At 32.0% G+C, this 18,888-nt stretch overlaps 2 protein-coding genes across 2 annotated transcripts; one reads left to right on the top strand and one right to left on the bottom strand.

Annotated features, from left to right (window-relative positions):
* Positions 1 to 656: 656 nt before the first annotated feature.
* On the bottom strand, positions 657 to 9,980 carry LOC125074643 (probable ATP-dependent RNA helicase DDX31). Its single transcript, XM_047686024.1, has 12 exons — positions 9,870 to 9,980; positions 9,262 to 9,800; positions 9,020 to 9,188; positions 8,479 to 8,636; positions 7,929 to 8,208; positions 7,096 to 7,333; positions 6,187 to 6,896; positions 4,790 to 4,878; positions 4,608 to 4,709; positions 3,606 to 3,757; positions 2,756 to 2,975; positions 657 to 852 (listed from the first exon to the last, which is right to left on the bottom strand). The coding sequence occupies exons 1-12, from the start codon at positions 9,906 to 9,908 to the stop codon at positions 717 to 719; spliced, it is 2,832 nt and encodes a 943-aa protein (XP_047541980.1). The 5' UTR covers positions 9,909 to 9,980; the 3' UTR covers positions 657 to 716.
* Positions 9,981 to 12,996: 3,016 nt separating this feature from the next.
* On the top strand, positions 12,997 to 14,501 carry LOC125074103 (dynein axonemal light chain 1-like). The gene is made up of 4 exons (XM_047685334.1): positions 12,997 to 13,151; positions 13,757 to 13,868; positions 14,026 to 14,172; positions 14,352 to 14,501. The coding sequence occupies exons 1-4, from the start codon at positions 12,997 to 12,999 to the stop codon at positions 14,499 to 14,501; spliced, it is 564 nt and encodes a 187-aa protein (XP_047541290.1).
* The last annotated feature ends 4,387 nt before the right edge of the window (positions 14,502 to 18,888 follow it).

Raw genomic sequence — 18,888 nt, 5'->3', positions numbered from 1 at the left:
AAATAGTAAAAATAAATAAAGCAATTCTTTATTTAAAAAAATATCTTTCATTCATTTATTTTTCAGTTGGGTATAGATATACCTAAGCAGTTTTTAACGCTAAACTAAGTCATGACAACTTAAACTAAGTAGTAAATTATGTAAGTAATAAGTCATGGAATATATTTTTAGTACAAATTTATCTTCGTCGCGATTGAACAATATAAAATTGTCACCGAAGAGAAAATGTCAACCTTGAAATATCCGGAGATTACAGCATGAAAGCGCTCGACAATACTCTTTTAATTTTTCATTATGGAGCAATAAAAACATCATAAATGAGAGCGACAAAAAAGTCTTTGAGACTAACAAAAACCGCGAGTTGGGGCGAAATTCGCAAATCATCCCGTCGTAATGATGGCCGCTTGAAAAAAATTTAAATATCAAAAGGCCGGACGAGGCACGGTAATGGTTTAAAATCATTTTTCATTCGAGTCACTCGCGAGTCAGAAATGAAAACGGTAGCCATCGGCTGCCCTCCCATTAATCTCAAGTCGTCTCTTACATCAGCTAGAATTTTTGGACAGGGTCCATGTTTCATTAGCTGCTTCTTTGTATGCATTTACAATTAAAAGTACATTATATTATCTGGGTAAATAAAATAATTTGCAATTTACGTAAAAATTGGTTTATTTACAATTAAAATGTTTTGTTATAAATATATAATAGAATAGTGATTATTTGTTCTTTCTCTTCTTGTTAGAGTAAGTGTCCACTGGCGGCAAGCCGCTGTCAAATTCGCTCGCGGTGTGCATGGAACTTTGTTTATTCACTATTCTCTTGCCAAATATTCCCGGTTTAACTTTAGGGAAACTGTAAAGGAATATAACAATGGTTAATAAACTTTAAAAAACTAAAATATTTATTAATTACATTTTAAAATTCTCTGTTTAACATAAGATGACTATTAAAAAACGAGAACTTTTATTGTAATGTGGTTTTAATATAACAGGAATAAGATAGCGAAATCGCATTTTATCAGTCGCTTTTACAGCGATTAATAGTATAAATTTAATTTTTTCAATTAATAGTATAATTTTCCGGTGTCTGAAGGTGTTTCTTTCTAATAAAATCGAATGCTATATGTATGGACTATGTTGTACACAAATTTACTAAGCCACAATGGCAATAATAAAAGTGGTAAAGATTTACAAGAGGTGACCGATTTTATGAAATAAATTAATCAGTGACATGTTTTTAAAATAATAATCCTAACATCAAATTATATCTTATATATTTTATTAAATTATACTTAATAAACTTTAAAATGGCCGACTGACATACAACGCATCCTAAACCAGTGTATCCCATGGGATGAAATTTTGCACGAAAATAATTACTTTATTTTCTGTCACAAAAAAAATTCACAATGTATCACCTAATAAAAAATTTTCTTATTCAAAAATTCTTTACCTATATATACTTTTTAATTTGTTATTTATTTAGAAAAAAAAAAACCGCTTGCAACAATTTGTTACTGTTGAGTTAATCACACAGTCAAGATTTTTTATTTTCACATAGTACATACCAGGTAATTGAAATATGGTTTTATAGCAAATTGTGAAGCTTGAATTAACACGATCATACTTATGTAAAATAGTGTTCATTCGACATTTGATTAACTAGTTTAGCTGTAAATGACCTTCCTTTTAGCATAGCATTTTTAGTAAGTATTTGTGTCAGTTTCCAATTTTTTTGATAGGGATACCCAGATATTGTGCCGTGATCGGGATTACTTTATAATATTTACGATGGGGGAACATGTATTAAATTAATGTCACTTTCAATAATAATAAATATATATAATAATGTCACTTAAATAATAATAGTTTTCTGGTTTAAATCTTGACAATTTTCATCAGAACTCCTGTAGATTGGTACTATGCTACACAACATGGTCCGTATACATACATACATTATGTTTTTTAATGTTTAATATTTACAAATATGACTTTAGAGGCCAAAAAAAATATAATATTCAACACTATTGTTAGTACATATTGTATCAGTTAACCTGTTCTGGCTCACAGCTTTTTGACAGTAATGAAAAAAATATCGTAATGTCAATTTTATTCTTCTGGTTTAAGCCAAGTTCTAAAGCTTGTGTAATAATAAACTTAAGTTTACAATTATATACATATTATCTGTATTAGAATACGCTCTCAGGCTGAGGCCTTAGGCTCGCGATACGCGCCGTGATCCGTCTAAATGTTGAATGCAACTAAAATTTAAAATTGATTGGGTTTTCCGTAAACTGTGAGAATATGTTCTAAAACATTTCCCAAAGATTTTTTATACAACAAAATTATTATTTTTTTACATTTAATTATACACTTATTGAAATATCAGACGTAAATACCCAAAAAAATACGAAATAACTTTAGGTATCGGAAACTTCAGTTAATAAAATATACAATAATTTTTTTATTTATTAATTCTTATTTTATTTTGGGACTTCTGTCCTACAAAGGTAAGTCAGTCCCATTGTACCCTTTTCCTTTGGTTTTGACATTATTTGTTATTAATAGCTATTAAGTAGAACTCCAGGAGCATCCTAGTAGATTCTGATGAAGGATCTGCTAGAATACTCTGAACATATCCAAGATTGAACGAACTTACATTTAAACTAGATAAGAGTAACTTTCTCTAATTCTGAGTCTAATAATTATTATTAAAGTTCTTAACGTTTTGTAATTATATTTAAGGCAACACTCACCCAGGCCGTTTCTTCTCGTCCTCGTCATGAATCGTAAGGCGGTTATTGGGTCTCTCTTTCCTAACGTTGGGGTCAGATTTGGCTCTCCTTGCTAAGGCTCCGGGAGTCTCCCTGAGGGCGAAGGCCTTGGCCGCGTGACCGAGGTGGAGTTGTCTCGCGTCCAGCCACATGCGCACCTCGCGAGGATACGTCGAGTAGAAACGAACCCACGATGTATACGCTTCAATGAAAGTTTGATTATTACGAGATTGTTGACGGTTCAAATTATTTGTATAATAGTTGATGTTATTTAATATTTGCAAAATTATGTTCTATATTCTTAATTTCATTAAAATTCAAACTAATATAATTTTCTTTAAGAATTACACCAGGCTGAATTTAATATGTTTTTAAAAATATTTTTGACTGAAATTATCATTCTAATAATTTCCCATACATTATGTAATACTTTTCCGATTATTATATCTAATCGATTAAATCAAAATAAACTTCTTTAACATCCAATCAAATAACTATTTACCAGTTTGTTTAAATATAAGACAGATATCGCATTTCAACACTGTGGTGCGCAATTCTTTCCTCCATCATAGCATAGTCGTCGTTTTTTTAATATAGCTGCGCCAGCTAGTGGTATTTCAGGTAGATTTATAAACAACTAGTTGTTGCCAGTAGCTTTGCAAGCGTTTTAGGGTTGGTCATTAGATATGAGGCATAAAAAGCCTATACCCTTCCTTGGAGTTCAACCTTGCTTCGTACCAAATTTAATCAAATTCGGTTCAGTGGTTTGACAGTTAATGAGACAGACAGAGTTACTTTCGTATACATAATCTTAGTATATATGTTCGCTTACCCCGACTAGCCCTGGCCAGCCAGTCGCGCGAGCTGTGCGCGGTGTGTTCGAGGCGCGCTTGTACTGCGATGGCCGCTCGCTGTGGAGTCGGCGCTGTCGGCACTATATTTTGTAAAACGGACAACGCTTTCATCTCGTCCGATTGACGTAACCTAATCAAAAGATATAATACATTTGTTACTACAAAAAACATTACTTAAAAGTAAATTATATTGAGCTATCCACCCGCGACTTCGCCCGCGTTCGAGGGTAATCCCAAAAAATGTAACCAGTGTGCCATTCCAGACTATATTCCAGCTCTATGCCAAATTCCATTCAGACCCGTCTAACCCTTCTCTCATGATTGTGGAACAAACGTCCATCCAAACTTTCACATTTATAAAAAAAGATTACATACATATAAACTGTCATTGACATCGCTTTTCTATACTATAATGTTAACCTTAGGTGTCATATGTATTCCTTTATCCACGAAAAAATATGTGACGAGGATAACGATAAATTTATTTTATTAATAATTATATATATAATTTTATTAGCGTAGTTAAATATATCAAAAAATAAATAATAATATTATGTTGTGCGTCTCAAATGTCGCAAATGCTATTAATGGATTGACATGACAACAGATGAACTTTCACACATCGATTAAATATTAAAACATAAAATGTTAATGATAAAAACGATAAATAAGTCATACAGTAAATGACGAATATAATGAGTCTAAATAGAAAAATATAAAGAGAAAAAGTATATTTTTGGTCGAGGTGCCTTCGTAAACGTACGCAGAACAACTCGCCAAAGTTTCATCAAAACCGGATGAATAGTGTAGTAATGCATAGAAGTATTATTAACATACAAATATTATTTTTATTTAATTAGATACATAGTAGATATATCAAAGTAAGTATGTTATGTAACAGTTTTTTTATATAAACGCACAGATTAGGCTAAGTTTATTTCATAGACCGTAAGACTTGTTATATAATTACGTTATCTCACCTTATTCGCTTCTGCTCTAAATGCCTCACAAATTCTGATTCGCTTGGTAGTAAGAACAATATAGCAGCACCGACTTGCTCCGCACGACCAGTTCTTCCGACCCTAGGATTTATTTTTAATTTTAAATTGGTTATACGTGACGTCATAACATAACACTCGTAATAGTTTGATTCACGCCTTACCTGTGCACATAATCTGTGGCTGACGCCGGAGCGCAGAATTGTAGAACGAGATCAACGCGTGGTACATCCAAACCTCTCGCAGCCACATCCTTGGATAGTAAATATTTATTTAACACTTTATTATACTTTCAAAATAAAACAAATACATAATTAATGTAAAAAGAGATTTCAGTGTAAAAGGGATATAAGCATTATATCAGGCAGATAAATACGAAGTAAGTCTTGACTTCAGGAGCCGAGATGGCCCAGTGGTTAGAACGCGTGCACCTTAACCGATGATTTCGTGTTCAAACCCAGGCAGGCACCACTGAATTTTCATGTGCTTAATTTGTGTTTATAATTCATCTCATGATCGGCGGTGAAGGAGAACATCGTGAGGAAATCTGCGTGTGTCTAATTTCAACGAAATTCTGCCACATGTGTATTCCGCCAACCCGCATTGGAGCAGCGTGGTGGAATATGCTCCAAACCTTCTCCTCAAAGGGAGAGGAGGTCTTTAGCCCAGCAGTGGGAAAATTTACAGGCTGCTAATGCATGCTAATGCTTGACTTCATACGGATTATATAAGGATTTATTTTTCTTGAAAATCACTTCTTGGAACTCTATCTTAGCGCCACTTACCGAGACCAATCTAAACCTGAGTATCGATCAAACACACAAAAAATACATCAAAATCGGTCTTAGTTCGGTATGAGTTCAGTATGAAGTATACAATTTTAAAATAATAATGTGTAAAATATCGCAATTTTGAAAGTAAGTTTCAGCTGATGAGTCTTCAGTAAAAATTAAATACGATTGAAATAATATGCTTGAACTAAACACCGGTAATTATACTGAAATTTTAAAACCACTCTACGAGATTGTAACATAAGATAAGCGATTTTTGGTTTAACAAAGACGTAAACATTAATAAGTAGACTAATTTAGCACAAATTATCTCGAAATTCTAAAATAAAATAACCTAATATACATTAAAATTTAGTTCCTCGATCAGCAGAATACCATACTTTGCTGCTAATTTTACAATTTAAGTCATACGTAAACATAATTACGTTTGTCATTTATTTTCTCGTCTAATTTATCGTATGTAATAACGTACTACTTATATCCACAAGTTAAATAATAACAGTACTATTACTGAAGTGATTTTTCAAAGGAACACTTACCTCAAGTAACTCGTTCTACGTCGAGTTAAGATGATTTTAATAATAAAGCTAATTCTCTATATAATACAAATCCTAGACGAGATCTAGACGTTCGGATCGAATCCACGACTTATACACGTACCACCACGTAAATTATTGCGCTATTGACGCTTACACACGCAAGTTCAACTAACACTTTCGCATTTCACTGAAAACTTGAATACCCATTAGGAATCAATGTATATTTCTTACCGTACAAATAAGAAGACCCCTCTTAGCAACACGAAATTGCTTGAAAACTTCTATACGGTTCTCATGCGGCATCGAACCGTGCAGACTGAACACGTCCAAATCATGCGGCACAATGCCTCCCTCTGCCGGTGCCTCATAATCCATTTCATATTCGGAATCAGAGTCCTCATCTTTAGTTTTTCTTTTATTTGCTTTTGAATTTTTCTTCTCGGACTCGTTTTTCTTTTTCGCCTTATCTTCTTTACCAGTCAGAACCGTCTCAATTAATTCTGAGAGATAATCTACCATTTCCAATGTTGCCATAAAAACGATCATTTTCCCACCCTTCCTGTTTATTACGCAATGTTCTACTATAAGAGCACATAAAGTTACCAATCTTAGTTTCATTGGCACTATCAAGAACGTTTGGTTAACCGTCGCTGGTAATATAAGTTCATCTTCTGTAATAGCTGTTTTCAGCGCTTCTACGAACGTATTAGCAACGGGCTCTTCCACTTTTTCGTGTTTCGTTTTCGCTTCATCTAGTTTATCAACTTTCGGATCTTTAACTTCTAACTCTTTTTGTACTTTGAAATATTCATAATCCGAATCACTGTCACTTTCGTCGTCCTTCTTTCCGCTAACACTAACTGTAGAATTGTTAGTTTGACCTTTGTTTTTAACACCGGCAAACAATTCAGGGTGATTAGAACCATTAAACGCTTTAAGACCTAAAACAACAGATATTTACAGTGAGAATTATATAACTCTTCCAATACGAATCACATAAACAGAAAAAGGTATAAATGTTTTTTTATATATTAAAAAAAAAACACTGGCAACTTTGAACGTTAGAAATAGAAAATATACCAAGAGGCGAAGTTATAAACAACGTATCCGTGTATCCGTGTAATAAATATTTGTACCTACCGGTTCGACTTTCCTGCTTTTCTTCAATGTCGTCAGGTTTCGCGTTTAACTCTTCAGTAATAACCTTCGGAACTATATTTTTTTCACTCATTTTGATATTTTCTGAACTTATGTCACTCTTTTTCAAGTCTGTATGCTTAGATGTCTCTTTTAAAGAATCAGCGACAAGCGCTTTACCATCAGAAGTATCTACAAAGACAGGATCCTGCATGGTTATTCCCGCTAAATTTTCGACGGCCTATAGATAACATAATAATTTAAAACGATTAATATTTTATTAAGAATTTATTTAGGTCATATATTACCTTTTTAAGATTTTTTAAATAATAATTTAATTTACTTCGATCAGGCAAAGTACCACCCACTCAGCATATATTCTACCACTAAGCAGCACTACTTAGCGTTGTTGTGTTCTGGTATAACCAAGGCACAAGAGACATAACAACTTAGTTCCCGAGGTTGGTGGTGCATTGGTGGTATAAGGAGTGGTCAAAGTGTGTTTCTTACGGTAACAACATTAATGGGCAATGGCACTTACCATAATCATTTTATAAAATACATAACTTTACACTTTCATTACCTATTTTGCATTCATTCATCTTTTTGGGCCAGAAATACAACATCTCTAATAGAAAATACAAATATGTTATATAAGTATGTGTCACACATAATAATTACATGTTGTTTCGTTTTAAATTTATAAACACACTTTACAAATGTTCTTATGGATAAAAACAAGAGTTTTAATAAATAAAACACACACAAATTCATATTACATTTCAACAAAAGACTTAAAAAATACCATAAAAAATCTAAGGACATAATTTTCTTACCTTTGTAAGAGTAGCTGATAAAAGAATTGTCTGTCTTTCTGTCGATTGAAATATTTTAGTTAAAGCATGCTCAACATTATGCTCCACTGGTTTGTCATCACCATTCGGAATGTCTTGCTGTTCATCATTCTCGAGGGGTTTTTTAATATTTTGTTTAACGAGAGCCATGGGATCATATGTTGCAGCTTTTTTATGGTCTTCAATAGCCTTAACAATAGCAGCTACATCTTTTTCATAACCCATATCTAACAACCTATCAGCTTCGTCCAACACAAGACACCTAAACAAAGTGTAGTTAATTTAAAATTTTTGATTTTTTGGTAAATGAATGGATTCCACAGTCAAATAAATTATATAAAAAACTTTGAAAGATGTAAAAATAAAATTTACGAAAAAATACTGATTTAAATCAACATTATTATTTGTGATATATTTCTTAATATGTATTCAGTAAAAAAATAAAAAACATACCCTTTCAAACCTGAAAATACTAAAAATGGTTTTGATATTTATGAATATAAAAAAAAATATTTTATTGAATATGTCTCACCCAGTTTTAGCAAAGTTTAGTGAGTGTGTATGTAATAAATGGTCATTTATTCGTCCTGGAGTGCCCACCAATATACTTAAGCCTTTTCTCAATCTGGCCTTCTCTGCTTTTCTCTTTTGCCCTCCCGACAGCAAGCCAGGCACAATCCAGATAAACGGCTATCAGATACAGACAATACATAACATAACATAACAAATTAAATATACAATAAAAAGTAATATATTTTTCACTTGTTTAAAAAAGAAATAAAACCATATCATAATTAGTTAAATAATAATATTGTTTGATAATAACGATGCATTTTTATTTTATTTTATACATATTTTTTATCTAAATATGTCCGAAATAATAAAATGTATGTGAATATTTTAATATTTGTTATTTAGGAAAAAGAAGTATATAAAAATCTATTCAATAATTCATCCTAATGTAATATTGAATACTCATGTTATTCATTTATTACAAATCATTATAATGTACTAAATGGTTAAAACCGCTAAGCCTCGTCCCTAGACATGAAAAGAATAAATTGAAATCTTACCTTAGTGAGTTTTACAAATAATTCATATGTCTGAACTGCTAATTCCCGGGTGGGAACTACTACAATAACTTTTACACCATCATTTCTGTTTATTTTTGGTCTTATTGCCTGTAATCCTTCAACAATTGGTAGCGCGTATGCCAAAGTTTTCCCAGACCCTGTCTGAGACCTAATAAAACAAAACTATAGTAAGCAATACCTCAAATAGTTAGCAAAACATTATTTAATAACAATTAACAAACCTAATCAATACATCTCTGCCTTGAAGAATTATTGAAATAGATTTTTGTTGTACTGTCATCATTTCACTTAAGTTAAGATTTTGTTTCAGATTTGCTACACTGTGTGGATGAATATTTAAATCAGCAAAGGTCTTGCCGGCAAAAACTTTTTCAACCAAAGGTTTTACAGCCTTTTGACCCATTTTTGGAACTTCTGGGTTGTTCTTAAATAAAGATGATATCCAAGGTCCATTTCTAGGCTTCTGTTTCGTCTGAAGGTCGTCACTGAGGTCTTGATAGTTTTTCCCGTGAAATTTACCTTTATTTTCACTTAATTCACGTAACCTCAATTGTAAATCTTCTGGTTTGGAGGGAGCGATGTTTGAAAGTTTAGGTACTTTATTAGGCGGCTCGTTTGAATTTTTCTGTGAGAAGTTCTTTTGGCCAGCATTTTGGGGTCTTTTAAACGCAATAATTTTACCACTAAAATCTGGTTTTGATTTAAATTTGTATTCATTAGCATTCTTTTGAATAGTTTGTTTTTTTGTTTTATTTTGGTTCTAAAAAAATCAAATTTACATAAGAAAAGTTTCATATTTTATAATAAAAAGTAAATAAAATCTATTTACCTTAATAGTTGATGTAATATTTAATTGTAAATCATCCATTTTTATAGAATATCACTACGCCACTCAATTAGAAACAATCTTTGAGGTTATTTGCACGTTGTGACATTTGTTTCCTTGATTCTGACATGTTATGACATCTAAGAGCTGTGTTCAAAAACATATACTTTTGGTTAAACAGACACGTCAAAAGTACAATATTTTTATTAGAAGTTCAAAACAGAAATAGAGAAATAAATCATAATGATTAACAAATGATTTTAAGATATTTTAAGGTATTAACAACTACTAACTTAGATCTAATTTATAATATAATATTAATTTGAAGGCATAGTAAAATGTTTAGTAGTAGTAAGTTTAGTGGCTGGGCATAACTGTTGGTATATAACAGTAGAATTCATTTTGACGATTAGATGTTTAGTTACATACCTAGGAATTTTATTATAGTAAATAAACATCGCGAATAGCTGGATACTACTTCGACGTTTTAATTATGAAATGATTCTATATCGTGATGAAAAATGGAATTAAACGTTTACTATAACTACATTTAATTTATGAGAATTTATTTAGGCAGTTTCATACAAAACAACACTAAAATACGATTATAAAAGTAAAATTAATAACTTCTAGAACTCATACTAAAACAAAATGTTTTATAATGTAAGATAACAACATTATTAATAAGCAGTAAGCACTCAGAAGTCTTCTTTATATAGACCTACATATTCTGTGCTTTACGGGAAATGGAAGTATAATAATACCAGATTCCAATTTTTTTTTGGCAGTAATACATTTTATTTTTTTATTATTCCATACGAGCGGGAATAAACCCATTACCTTCAAATCTGTATACTTATTAGTTACTTTGTGACTTAAGGATTTAAAATGTACAGAATACTTGTATAAATTGAATGTTGGAAGCAATAAATACTCACTGAAGTAAATTACTCAGTAAAAACATTAAAATTCCAACTCAATTCGTAGATACTAAAGCCTTTCAAACCGTAAACTTTGACAGACTCTAACCAAGTGGATACATCTTACAATAAATAAAAATACATTGAATTAAATATTTCTGCAACTAATTAATAGTTATTATATTATAGATATATTTTTGTTGGTTATATCAATAGTTGCAATATGCTGATTTGTAACCTGATTTGATATATATGCACATTATATATGCATTACTATATATATTACTTATAAGAAACACCGGATAGTCATTTTCCGGTTCCATGAAGCTGATCAATTTGCGCTTTGGTTCTTAAATGATCCTATTCATAACATATGAGGGGCTTTTATAGTATAAACATGGCTTTTTAGATTACAAATATTTATTCCACCCCATAGGCGTCATAAAGCAATGTTTTGTGGACACGCGTCGGCACGTGATCAGACGAAATATGCATCCGTGACACGTGTACTCTCTACTTTATATCATTTTTTCTAAAGCTAAGTAACTCCTTGAGTTATACGATGAGAAGAATAATGATTCGATTGGATTTATTATATTATATTATGTAAAATAATCAATTTTATTATTAACAAAAAAAAAACACATGCATAAATAAATACATAATCTATTGTATTTTATTAAGGTCATTATCATGAATTACCTAATTATGGAAATCTTATAAAAGTTCCAACAAAAGCGGTAAATAGAAAAAGGCAAATTTAATTTGTCCAAAACTATTCTCATGATGCTCTTAGGGCCAATTTTAAAATAAAACAATAATAACAGTTAATTTATTTATATTATAAAAAATATTGAAATTATTTGTTGTTGTTTGTTTTTTAAGTCAGATCAGGTCAGGTATTTCGCAATAATTATATAAAACTAAAATTAACAATTGTTGTAATAAAGCATGTTCCCACTGTCTTTATAGCTCTTGATTGACCATATTTAATACTTGTTATTAATATTTCTGATATTTTTAAATAATAATAATCGAGTATTCATTATTTATCTTAATATTTTTTTACTGACGAGATATGACAAATTAAAATTAAAAATTAACTCAAGAGCAAAGAAAACTTGTAAGTCTAATTTAAATTTATACATCAGTACCTATGTGACTTCTCTAACTGAAACACAGTAGCCAAGATACAAATGATAAACGGCCCTTACAATTAGAAAAAACGCATATAATAGGACAGGTTAACATTAAGAACCAAGTAATCGTTGTTTATTTTTGTTCTAATATTTATTTTTAATAACATAAGGAATAAATCTATCAAAGGCATAAAGATAATTCAAGTCTCTGAAAGAGTTACATTTCAAGTCCAGAGAAGTTCAATCTATTCAACGAAACGTTCACCATTGCGCAAATTCTGAGAGACAGAGAGTTCTGTATTGTGAATTTTCGCAAGCCGCAAAATACTGCACTTGAAATTCCGCGTGCAAACATTGGACGAAGGGAGAGGGAGGTGTGAGGGCACGACGTGATTACAACCGGCCAACCGGGACGACCCGACCCCGGGAGGTAGAACGGGGCAACATGATTTTTTGAAGACGCAGTAACTGATCAAATATTAGTCACTTTCTCATGTTGTACGTATAAAGACTCTAAATCAATATTGCAGAATTCTTTGAATTAGAGTCAATCTCGTTTTAACAAACAGTTTTAAACAGTTTAAATAATAGTTATCAATAGAAATATATAACGCTTTAGAATCGTTCCTTTGTAAAGAAGCATAATTTTATATTCGGATACGTATAAAATATCATCTCATCTTTGTATAACATATTTGGTTATTAATATTACTTTTAAAATGTCGGTACGGAAGGTTTCCTACTTATTGAAAGTATTGACCATACTACCGTTTAGTAGTTAATTAATTTTATAGAAATCAAATAATAATAAACCATGCAATATGTAGTTTAATATTGACCTTTTTAGAAATAATAGATTAAAAATAATAATTGGTAAACACAATGCAATGCTGTCAAATAATAACAGATAAATTGTTTAATTGTTCAATTATCATTTCGCATCTTTCTAAGGCTAACTAATCTGATAAAGATTGTTAAAATTAGTTACGGTCCATCGAAATAAAATAATAAAGTAAATAATAAGAGAGAAATTAAGTTCTATATATTCTTTAGTCGATCTATTTTTTATTAATGGCGTTAAAACCTACAACCTGCAAGGAAGCTATTGCACGTTGGGAGAAAAGTAAAGAAGAAAGCGCTGCTGATGCCAAGGTCATAGAACTACAGTTTCAGTGGCCTCCAATTGAAAAGATGGATGGTGCTCTTTCCACGCTTGTCAGCTGCGAGTTAGTAGTTAATGTTTTTCAAAAATCGCGTCACAGCGATTTTAGTCAGTCTATTATAATAGTCTAGTTAAGCCTTAAAATTCATATTTTAAAATTTACTTGAATATTTTTAAAACAGTAGGGATTCTATTTTTCTTATTAAGAGTATCAATGTAAATTTGAATATTTTACCATCTCTATGTAGGTATGTGGCTCATCATTTATGAATATTTAAGATAATTTGAATTCCTTGGGTTTAATACTAACTTTTAAATTAATAGCCCGAAATATCTCATGAACAAAAACCTCCTTCTTCCCCTAGCGGACTCTTTGGAGCTTATTCCACCACGCAGCTTTTGTGTGGGTTACACTAATTTCATGTGAGATTATCTGATTCCTCAGAATGTTTCTTTTCCCGAACAATTCATCTAGAAATCTCATTGAGAACCACAATTTACCAACATTAGAGTCTAAGTATTGCTCTTCTTCTTCTCGCAATATATGGACCTTAGCTTAATCACTTTTAATTTATGAAATAACATAACTATGGTCTGTCTATAATATTTTTAATAAAATAATATAAATTAATCATGTAAGTACGAAATTACATGAACATTTTGAAACAGGAAACTAAGCCTGTCTTCGAACATGATCGACAAAATAGCTGGAATTGCCGGAATGAGAAGTTTGAAGATTCTGTCGCTAGGTCGAAATTACATTAAAACTTTAGCTGGTATTGTAAGTTGTTGCTGTATAAATACTAACATATTTTATCAGAAACGGTATATCTTTGTAGATATCTTACCTAATATTAATTTAAACTAAAAACATAATTTACTTTTTATCGCGCTATTTAAAACAAAAACTTTTTAATAACATTCATGTATTTGCTCAGGAAACCGTTGCCGATACATTGGAAGAGTTGTGGATAAGTTACAACCCTATCGATAAGTTGAAAGGCGTAGGAGCGCTTAAAAATCTGCGTGTACTATACATGGCCAATAATATGGTTAAGGAGTGGGTGGAATTTAACAGACTACAGGTCATTTGCTATATTTTTATTTGTTAATAAATCTCATACATACATCATTACTTACACGACATTATACACTACTTTATAAACAAATACATTTTTATTTATATAATGTAAAATAGAATTAAAAGACAAAATACATTAGTTCACTTTTGAATATGACGCATCATCTCCATTATATTTTAAAGGAATGTCCAGCTCTAAGGGATCTAGTTTTCACCGGAAATCCGCTTTGTGAAAATCAACCTGACGTGGATACTTGGCGCACGCAAGCGTCCAACCGACTGCAGCAAATATTGAAACTGGACGGAATCCCAATACTCAGAGAATCAGAGTAGACTACATATACAGACATAATTTTACACATTTATTAAATAAACTTATTTGATTTATTCTAGTAATGTTCAATCATTAGATATCTTGTAAGTCTATTATTTAACTATTGTGACTGAATCATCGTCGTCTCATGTATTTTATTATTCGAAATGAGCTGTGATTGCGTGACCGCTTCTATAACAAAAGCGATAGAGGACCACTTGCTTAGGATAGAATTTGAAATGACAATAATAACGGAAATAATAGCCGAGTAGCATCGCCTCTACTTGACATTTATGACAGATTATGAATCCAGTAATAATCATCGCACACGCCATCTGTCTATTAAGTGACGCAATTTACTTGTAACGGTAAGATTGAAATCCATTAATCGAATAATTGAGGTTAACAGATTATAGTATATACTCATTTCTTTATAAATTTTTCACTCTTTTGAGAGCTCAAATTGAATAAGTTTAGATAAAACAATACTATTTCATGACAAAAAAATAAATGGACAGTTTTCATCCCAAATCGTCTGAATTATCATGAGCATTACTATTGTATGTCCGGCTTTATAATTCGTCACACGTCTCAAAGCCGACTTAATAGCCTGCTTAATTCGAACCAAAGGAAATACGAATTGTTGAGGGTCGGCTTTGATGGCGGAAGAGTCCCTCTCTGTAGTCGTCCAAGGGCACCGTTATTGTATTGCTAATAAAATTTAATGATGTAAACGGATAGCGTGAATTTATCTAACTTAGTATCGTTCAGGGAGTTGAGCGCTGAGGGGAAATCAATTAACAACAATATATCTGTCGCAGATTGAATTATTCGTGTAATGAGATATTGTTGAATTCAAACTTTAAAAGGTTTTATTCATTTTATTAAAGTAATAAAAACTAAACTAAATATAAACTTTACTAAGTAACCTGCAAATGTTCCACTGCTGGGCAAAGGCTTCTTCTCCCGTGAGAAAGTTTGAATCTTATTCACCAGCTTCATATCTAATACGGTTTGTGGTGGCAAATGTGGCAAATTTAACCAAACACATGCGTGTATCTTTGCAATGATTTCTTTCAACGTCCAACACGAGATATTTCAACACAACTACCATATTTTATAAATATTTACTTTTAAAAACAATGATAATAATTCACTCGTATTTTTTAAGTACCTATTTAGTTCTTAAATATACAAAAATTATGTCTTCCTTTTGGACTGAAAACTAATTGATTTTAAGTGCGTCGATAAAAGTATCGCGTGTCCAAAAACCAATAATAAATATTGGTTCGTTGGTGACATTTGAATAGTGTTCAATAATTAATGATACATCGGTTATTGTGTGCTCTCCGTAATGGACCGATAATTGTCCGTCCAAACAGAACTAACTCTGTTAATGACAAAGGAACTCACACCTTCTCCCCACATATGAAGCGCATAAGTCGAGCCTTTCATTATTTAATTATTAACAATACAATCGACCTAATTCTGATTTGTATTTGACATTTCGATTACATACCGCGTAGCTCCCGGCGCGGCCATTTTGTGACATCTGTCCGCGTATGTGTTACGAACTATAAAATTCAATTTCCCCAATCGGCTAGCTCGGCACATTTATTATTCATAGATCAGTACATGGACGCCCGGCCACTAACAGATGTGATCTTTTACGTGAAGGATATAAAATATGTTATCAATATGAAACTATTTTATATCTAATAACGTAAATCTGTCTTTCAAAGTCCAGTATCCTTCTGTTTTTACTTTGAACTCTAAAATTGAAAAATAAATATTTATCTTAAAATTAAGGATCTAACAAAACAAACAGATCTTTTTCCTAACATCGGCTACAGTATATTCCTTCTTGCCTCTTTTAATACAATTTTTTTTTTCTGTGCAAAATTGTGCATCTGTTCCTGTTTGTGTTGCCTTTTTTTGTATTGTGTTTTGATTTTTTAGGCTTTGTTACATCTGAAGTATAATTAAATCGAGTTATATAGTAATACTTGACACATGTCTTGCTTTTACTAGAGGACTAATTGAGTTATTCATTACATCAACAAAATATGCAAAATAGAATATCTTAATATGCATCGATCAAATGTTGCATTAATTAAAAACAATTTTGCGTAATATTATTATATCTTGAACAGATAGTTAACAGACTTGATTTCAAACTACTGAACATATTAAATAATGAAACCCTATTCATGTCCATTTCTGTAATAGCTATATCGTATCAGCTGGTCGATTTAAATGTATGATCGGTACCGAGTGTTCGCCGTGAGCCAATAAATCAATCCATGTCGTCGGTAATGCACAATCCATTTGCTCGCATGTAGCATAATTGCTGTTAGCGCCGCCCAATGGCCACATTAGCCTGAAACGTTCCCCACGCGCCCGCCCTCGCCCCTACAGAAGCTGAGACGTTTCGAATTAGCCTCCTGGACTCTAATGGCTGATTTTCTAGCTCGCGAAGCCTCGGCAAACGTCCGCGCTTACGCCACTTAAAGGCGGAGAAAATGGCTTAAGTGCTTTCTCTATTATACTTAAGGTCGTTCGTGAAAAGGATAATTTTCAACTCTCGAAATCCCCGCGCGCTCAAATGTTAGCATTATATGGATAAGATTATTAAAGTAGAATACTATTTAGTTTCCTGCGTCGTTTTAAATTATAAATGTATAAATTACAAATTACTGTGTTGACATGAGTCAAGACGTTTTTAATAAACTGAATATTAGAATATGTTATAGCACTTTTTATTGCTAAGTACTTATACAATAAAAAGTATTTAATCAATACATAATTAAAAGCATACATGAATTAATAATATATTTTTTCGATCGAAAAATAAGTTAATATGTAATCACTTACAAAAGAATATTCACACTTAGCTAACGTCAAGTGAGATAATATATTTTTAAGTTGGGTAACCTATTGTCAAGGCAAGCGGCGCAGCGCGCGAGGGTCGCAAAATAAAGCTTTTCCAACAAACAATAGTTCCGGCCCTTTGTCGCGCTCCGAGTTGAGTAAACATTAGTAGTTGAGGGCATTGTGAAGACCGCGGCTTAAGAGGTTACGGCCAGATAACTTCCACTTGCCCTCCTTACCTTTTGTTTGTTTGATATATTTTTGTCTTTGTAAAAACTCTTTGCTATATGAAATTTATTTTTCTACCTAATGGAAGAATCCGTTACAACCTGGTCATAAAAACTCTACCACAAATACGAATCATAAATAACACAGTAGGTACACAAATACTTACTTTACATTCGTCGTTTAATATTTACTCGTATGGTATTTCACTTTTAATAACGTACTAATAAAGTTTGTTTTTTGTGGAATTCACTTATTAATAATATTAATTTAAAAGCTCAACATTAGATTCCATAAACTAAAACAACATCGTTCCACTTAAACCGTAAAAGTTCTTTGAAAACGGTGAAGTCACGATCCTATCATAAATTACTATTTCAACATTAACACCTACTTTCCATAATAGCCGATAAACCAAATTTAGTTTTCATGTAACGCACCCTCCGCAGCTACTTATATAATAAGCAATGATCAATGGAGAATAATCCTATTGTGTGACATGCAGACAAAAAAACCATATCTGAATTATTCCGCCACGGTCGCGCTAATATCTCCATTACATTAGGCGTAGAGCGCATTGTTGTCGCCCGCTACTCTGCTTCCTATGCGTATAAAGGATTACGCGTCAAATGTTGACAGTTGCAGAAGAGACAATGAGCGCGTGTGCATTCCGGAGTACGCATAATAGCTAGCTTGTTTATTTAATTTAAGTCACTAGCAACACAATAATGTCGTGTTTTCGCCAGCGGCGTTCCGACTTGAGCGGAGCGCCTCGGGGCAATAAAATTAATGAAGCGTAGAGATGGGACCATTTTACTTGTATTATTCGTCTCCTGCGGGCTGAGACTGAAGCGAATGTCCATTAGTTCTGTTTTAACATGTTAGCGAGGTTGAAACGTTGTAAATGCGATTTACTCTACAGAGGGTGGAGAAGTAGCCGGAGAGATTCGCTCACGATCAATAGTCGAAGCGATCCAATCAAATTTAAAGCTGCACTTAAAGGTCACTTATTTTATATTTATAAGAATCGATTGAACCCAAATTGGATACAAAGGAAAGTAGCAAAATACTGTAGTATATTGTATAATATGTGAAATGTTTACCGTCATGGTCATTTCACTAGTACGAATTTTGGTAGTTACTGCATCTTGGATGATCACCCCGGAATAAATGAATACACTTTATGTTAGGCCAGGGTGTATATTTTATTAGTATATAGGTATAACATGTATTTTGCGTATGATTTATTATCTACCGTCTTAAGCCAGTTCGCCCGCTCCCTCTCTCAAGTATATAAAACAGACTACTGCT

This window comes from Vanessa atalanta, chromosome 2 (genome assembly GCF_905147765.1).
Source record: "Vanessa atalanta chromosome 2, ilVanAtal1.2, whole genome shotgun sequence".
Classification (NCBI taxonomy): Eukaryota; Metazoa; Arthropoda; class Insecta; order Lepidoptera; family Nymphalidae; genus Vanessa; species Vanessa atalanta.
This window is presented reverse-complemented; position numbering and strand designations above follow the sequence as displayed.